Here is a 6734-nt window from a genome sequence, read left to right on the forward strand (position 1 = left end):
TTGCTAGTTCAATTAACATTCTCGATATTGTGCTTTGAATAAACTCGTGAAGTAATCAAGAATATATTACTTTTTGTGGTCCCTTTACAATGTCGGGCACTTCAAATTTCTCCAACAATTTGAAAGCACTGTTTGTCACCTAACTTACAGCACTGTTTCATTTAGTCATCAATTCTTTTTTAAGTTTGTCACTGAACTTTCATTTTGATTGACGAACAGATAGAAGGCATAATCTAGTGGACTCGAAAATTGTGCTGGAGAAGCTAACTGAGGATAACTTTATAAGAAGTTTAGAATAAATTCTTTTTCAAATAAACTAGTTCTGTAGACAACAATGTGAAGCACAGTGTTGGCCTTCCAAGAAGTTGAGAATAATTTCTTTTGGAATACACCATTTCTGTGGACAACATTGACTGAAGCACATTGTTCGCCCCCAAAAATTTAAGAATAATTACTTTGGAATACACCAGTTCTATTGACAACAAAGAAGAATAATACACTAGTTCTATGGACAACATTGAGTGAAGCACATTGTTAGCCCTCCAAGAAGTTAAGAATAAATTCTTTGGAATACACTAGTTCTGTGAACAGTAAAGAAGAATAATACACCAGTTCTGTGGACAACAATGTGAAGCACATTGTTGGCCCTCCAAGAAGTTAAGAATAATTTCCTTGGAATACACCAATTCTATGGACAGCAAAGAAGAATAATACTCCAGTTCTGTGGACAACAATGTGAAGCACATTGTTGGCCCTCCAAAAAGTTGAGAGTAATTTCTGTTGGAATACACCAGTTCTGCGGACAGCAACGAAGAGTAAAAAAAAGGAAAAAAGATAAAAACTAAAAGTAAATAAATAAAAAATGTACCTTACTTAAGCATAGAGTAATTCTATATTATGCATCTATAAAGATTGATTGCTCTTCTTGATGGTCATAGCATACTTACAAGTGTTATCCCAATGAGAGAAGATGACAAAATTAAAGTCAAGTAAGATGATTTTAATTTACTTTGCATGATTTGGTGTGTTTATAGTGTTTTTTTTCTCAATTTTCCTTTTCATCTCGAGCCCTATTATTGAATTTCTAGTTCATTTAACATTCTCGATATTGTGATTTGAATAAAACTCATGAAGTAATCAAGAATATATTACCTTTTGTGGTCCATTTACAATGCCGGGCACTTCAACTTTCTCAAATAATTTGAAAGCACTGCTTGTCATCCAACTTACATCACTGTTTCATTTAGTCATCAATTCTTTTTTAAGTTTATCACTGAACTTTCATTTTGATTGGCGAACAGATAGAAGGAAAAATCTAGCGGGTCTGGGAATTGTGTCAGAGAAGCTAACTGAGGATAACTTTATAAGCTGGAAAAATTGCTTGACAAATTATTTAGTTGGGAATGGGCTTTGGGGTGCTGTCTCTGCTCAGGAGATTGAACCAGATAAGACAAATAAACAAGAGCATGAAAAATGGAAGAAAAAGAATGCTTTGGCTTTGCATGCAATTCAACTTTCATGTGGACAAGCAATATATTCGAAGTTTAAAAATGCCGACATTAATGCTAACTACGTATGGACTCAGTTGGCAGAACAAGGAGATCATGACAAAGAAAGTCGAGTCGAAGATAATGGTAATTTCTCAATCTTTGTGATGAACTAGGCCGTCTAAAATTTTATTGTGTTATAAGAAATGTGAAATTGCACTATAGGTTCTCAATCATTAAAAAATGAGCAAAGAACAATGTGGTGGTGCCAATCTTCTCTCTTATTTAGTGAAATCTGCATTTGACACAACTCCGTCACATTTAGGCCGACTTCATTGTTTGCAGGGTTGAGCGAGTACCTTGAATATGGGCCCTTATACGAGGCAATTGAAAAAGGTAATTGGCATGATATAGAAGGTTTCTTTCAGGAAAAGACACTACCATTTACTGAAAGTGTTTCATCACACAAAGAGACAGCTCTACACATGGCAACTTTATCTGGACAAACTGAAATTGTGAAAAAACTTGTAAAATTGATGGGCCCAAAAGAGTTAGAACTGAAAAATGAACATGGAGCTACAACCTTATCTTTTGCTGCAATATGTGGTGCGACAGAACTGGCTAAGGAAATGGTAAGCAAGAACGAAGAATTAGTTACAATAGAAACTGCAGGCCAAGAATATGGACAACTTCCTGTGATGGTGGCTGCATTGTATAGACAGAAGGGCATGGTTCATTATTTATACAATAAGATGGCAAAAGATGTGCTGAGTCCTGAAAAGGGTGCAAATGGAGTCACACTACTTAATTACCTTATTAGTGCTGATATTTATGGTAAGTGAATGCATAATGTGGAGTCTAATCATGCTCTATGAGGATAAAGCCCCTTGGGATATTGCCATGGAATTGTGCCACGGGTAAGATGGCATATTAAGATTGGTAATGTTAAAATAGTTTTTTGTCTAATTGCTAATCAGAGTTTGCTTAGTGTGAATTTAAAATTCCATGGCAATGTAGCATGATCGGCTCTCTATTAATTTCGTCAATTGTAGATAAACGTAATAGTAATGCGTATACATCGGATTTTCAATTTTGTTGGTGGTAATTTTGTTTCACAACGTGCTTCTCCAATTGAGCATGAAACACTGAAAATTTCTGTTTGGATATAACTTATAATATGCTTAATAAACCTAGTTAAAGTTAAGCATTAATTTGAATCACACATTCGTAATTCCTATTCATTACTTTCAAAAATTTAGTGGGTCCCAGTACTATTCCTCTTTATAAATTGATTTATAACTTTGTCAAATGGAGGCTATATGTTTTTTTATTTTGTTTTAGTAAAAGTTGCCATCGTAATTGAGATTTGGGCTTAATTCTCTAGAGATGTATACCTAATTCTGGCTATTTTGTTACTGTAGATGTTGCTTTGTTGCTATTGGAAAAGTATCCACAGCTGGGTGTTATCCCAGATGTTAATGACAATTACGCTCTCAAATTATTGGCTCAAAGGCCTTCAGCATTTCCTAGTGGGACTGAACTTTCATTTTGGAAAAAATTGATCTATTACTGTAAGTATGTAATTGGTCACTTGTTAATTTCATTCACAAACAATGTACCATAAGGGTACATTTAGATAAAGTTTAGGGGCTGTTTGATAGCCCTTTTTTTTTTTTTAGGGAAAATAGAAAACTACTTCTAACTTCCACTTTTGACTTGTTTGATTGACAAAATTTTTCAAGGAATTCATTTTCCACCTTTGGCCACCACGTTAGCATTTTCCATCTTTTTCTTGAATTCGAATTCTCACCACATTGGTGAGAATTCGTTTTCTGGGTTACTGTAGCAATTTTTTAATTTTCATTTATTTATTTATTTATTATTATTATTATTATTATTATTATTATTATTATTATTATTATTATTATTATTTTCGTTTACAATGGAAACAAATTTTAAGAATTATTGTAAAAAAATTTATCCCTTTATTTGACAATTTTCATGTAAAACAAAGACAAACGAACACCAAAAAAATAGATGATTTTCCCATTATTTATTTATTTTTTGGCAATGGAAACAAATTTTATCCCCAATACCAGTAAATTCTATCCATTTAATTGACAATTTTCATGTAAAACAAAGTAAGACAAACATCAAAAAACACTTTTATTTTAACATTTTTCATGTGGAAAATTATATCAATCTGACACAATAATTTACAATTCACAGGAAAACAATTTCTAGACAATTTAATTCCCTGAAATTTATTTTCTTTCCACCCAAATTCCATCTTTGCAATCGAACAGATCCTTAGTTTCTTATTCGTACTGTCTACTACAATATACAAATGTGCCATAAACTCACTTGTTGAATATGATCGTTTTGAAAAGTATTCCTTGTCTGAACTTTTTACACAAGGTGTAAGAGTACATGAAGAGCATGTAGAAATGCAAACATCAAGTACTAGTCATGATTACAACATTCAAATTCCTGAATCAAACGACGAAGATTTGGCAGGAATGATGGCACATGGTGGCCTAACTTTAACTACTCGAGGTACATCAGATTATGTCACACTCCCCCTTTTTTCAGGTTTTCTTCACACATCCTAAATTTAGTTTAGAGGTATAAATTAGGCGAGTATGACTCCTGAACCTTCACTAGCTTGGATCAGCCAGTGCATCCCATGCCTAAGCCTTTTTAAATTTATTTTGAACATGTGGACCTATGTGTTAACGGTAGATTTGGGCTGACTGCACCATGTCCTAGTCCGACTGTGCTTTCATATGTTAAGTGGCCCTAGGCTTTGATAACACACTACATTTTGACACCTCTAAATAAATTCTTGTTGTGCAGCTCTAGAGTTGGTGCGCAAATTGGGTTGGGTGATATTGTGGTCCATTGGTATGTATTATCTTCCTATATATATAGTTTCTACTACACATGTGTATGTGTACTGAAAATCAATTACACATGAAACGTTATTTAATATTATTTTTATTAATTTTCAGTTCCAGGGATCCGTTACATATACCGAAGGAAGTCAATCCATGTCCAAGTTAGGAAATTCCTCAGGATCGTGCTTAAAAAAATGTTACAATTGAGCAAACCGGAGCTCGAAAAAATGGACTTGGATAAAATAATAAATGATGCCATAAAGAATGGAATTTTTGAATTGATAGATGAAATGATTAAATGTGCACCAGAAATTATATGGAGAAAAGATAAAAAAGGGAGAACAATTTTTTCGAATGCAATTATATCGCGTCAAGAGAAGATTTTTGGCCTCATATTTACTTTAGAAAAAGAGAAGTGTTTAATGGGAATGAGGTATGATATTTTTGGCAACAATTATTTACATCTTGCTGCAAAATTGTCTCCTCCTTCTCGACTTGATATTGTAACTGGAGCAGCACTACAAATGCAAAGGGAACTGCAATGGTTTGAGGTAACGTATTTTGCTCGGTTACGTGAGTGAGTGTGTGTGTGTGAATGCATGTGTATGTATGCTGTCATGATTGTTATTCGAGCCATTTCTTCTGCAAACTTAAGCTGATGAAAGATATCATAAATTTATTTATTTGAATTTTATATTAAATGTGTTCCCTCTCTATAACACCTGCACAGTTCTCATAAATAGGTGACAATTATCAAAGACATAATTCACATAAATAAATTTGTCTTTTTTCTGAAAGTTTAAACTTTAGACGAGATGATTCAATATGATATTATTGTGAAAATAATTAAAGACATAATTCAAGTCTTGTGACCATCTATTTATGAAAAATTGTGCACTTGATTTCGTCCCTAAAATTCATAATATTTTGTTTACTCTAATGCTGCACATTCATCTAACTTATCTGAAATTGAATCTTCATTCTATGTTATTTCTTCCAATATGCAGGAAGTTGGGAGCATGGTACAACCCAAACTCAAAGAGGAACTAAACAACCACAACAAAACACCGAAAATTTTATTCACTGAAGAGCACGAGAAGTTAGCCAAAAAAGCCGAGGACTGGATGAAAAATACAGCAGGGTCAAGCATGATAGTGGCAACTCTAATTGCTGCTGTAATGTTCACAACAGCTTTCACAGTACCAGGTGGTAATAAAAATGAGACAGGAATGCCAACAATGCTGGAAACTCAAAGGATTCCATTCTTGATTTTCATGATTTCGAATGCTCTGTCGATGTTCAGTTCAAGTACATCACTGTTGATTTTCTTGGGAATTCTTACAGCGTGTTATGCAGAAGATGATTTTCTCAAGTCCTTACCGACAAAATTAATATCAGGACCGACGAGTTTGTTCCTTTCGATTGTTACCATGATGGCATCCTTTGGTTCTGCATTGTATTTGATTCTTCATGAGAATTTGTCTTGGGTCACCGTTCCTATCATCGTCCTTACAACGATTCCAATAGTTCTTTTCTCCATCTTGCAGTTTCCTCTCTTGATTGAGATGACCCAACGTACTTATGGAGCCGGGATATTTGATGAATATACGAAGAAATCCCGTTTTGCTAAGTTCAGAGCATGTTTGATAAGGAGGAATCCATTGAGGAAGAAAAGACATTAAAAATTTTATAGGTCTTACTATAGAGTACTATTGAATAAGGTGTCCCAAATGTGCTGTTAGCTCATTTTGGTTTCTGTCATTTTGAGTAATGATGTATCCATAGTGTTTTTTCTTCTGAATAATTTGTCATTTTGGTTTCTGTCATTATTGGATCTAATTAAGTGTCTCGTAGAATTCCGTTGTTTGAAGAGTCATCTTGAATTCTTAGTATGTACAAATAGAAGCACATGTAGCAATATTTTGTAATGCAAATACGAAGTGAACTTTAGATTATATATCTCCAAATTATCTTGCCTTCAAACTGGTATTAAAGCCTTGAAAAAGAAAAAAAATAACGTCCATCAATCTTGTTTCTCTTGTGCCTCATTTTAATGGAGAAAAAATTGATTAATATTTCATTCATCAACCATCCATAAATTTATTTATCCATAAATAAATCCAATCATTCAAATAAATGCATAAAACAACCCTAGGAATCGCTCAACTATAAAATCATGCAATAAATCAAGAATTAGAATTACAACACACGATTCTAGACCTATACTCTATTACCACTTTTTGAAAACTGGTCCGTTAGGATTAGAAAAAAAATAATTCAAAATAAGTTTAATAGACCAGATCTTTACTAGATTACTATGTGTTGCATTTCTAATTAATTGCCACATTAG

At 33.4% G+C, this 6734-nt stretch overlaps 1 protein-coding gene across 2 annotated transcripts; it reads left to right on the plus strand.

Moving 5' to 3' along the window:
- The first annotated feature begins 393 nt into the window (after nucleotides 1-393).
- On the plus strand, nucleotides 394-6320 carry LOC111373474 (ankyrin repeat-containing protein ITN1-like). 2 transcript variants are annotated; one of them, XM_022996009.1, is made up of 7 exons: nucleotides 394-1634; nucleotides 1833-2321; nucleotides 2909-3058; nucleotides 3906-4043; nucleotides 4344-4391; nucleotides 4499-4935; nucleotides 5392-6320. In XM_022996009.1, the coding sequence occupies exons 1-7, from the start codon at nucleotides 1172-1174 to the stop codon at nucleotides 6064-6066; spliced, it is 2400 nt and encodes a 799-aa protein (XP_022851777.1). In that variant the 5' UTR covers nucleotides 394-1171; the 3' UTR covers nucleotides 6067-6320. The 2 variants fall into 2 exon arrangements, with proteins under 2 accessions (XP_022851777.1, XP_022851778.1); XM_022996010.1 differs by lacking the exon at nucleotides 2909-3058.
- Nucleotides 6321-6734: the final 414 nt, after the last annotated feature.

This window comes from Olea europaea, unplaced genomic scaffold (assembly GCF_002742605.1).
Source record: "Olea europaea var. sylvestris unplaced genomic scaffold, O_europaea_v1 scaffold1136, whole genome shotgun sequence".
Lineage (NCBI taxonomy): Eukaryota > Viridiplantae > Streptophyta > Magnoliopsida > Lamiales > Oleaceae > Olea > Olea europaea.

What these genes read in the sequence shown, in the direction of transcription:
- LOC111373474 (XM_022996009.1), top strand. Translation starts at nt 1,172, where the DNA reads ATGCCGGGCACTTCAACTTTCTCAAATAATTTGAAAGCACTGCTTGTC. An exon ending in AAGTCGAGTCGAAGATAATG is followed by an intron (nt 1,635 to 1,832) that starts GTAATTTCTCAA and finishes CATTGTTTGCAG; the next exon opens with GGTTGAGCGAGTACCTTGAA. An exon ending in TATTAGTGCTGATATTTATG is followed by an intron (nt 2,322 to 2,908) that starts GTAAGTGAATGC and finishes TTGTTACTGTAG; the next exon opens with ATGTTGCTTTGTTGCTATTG.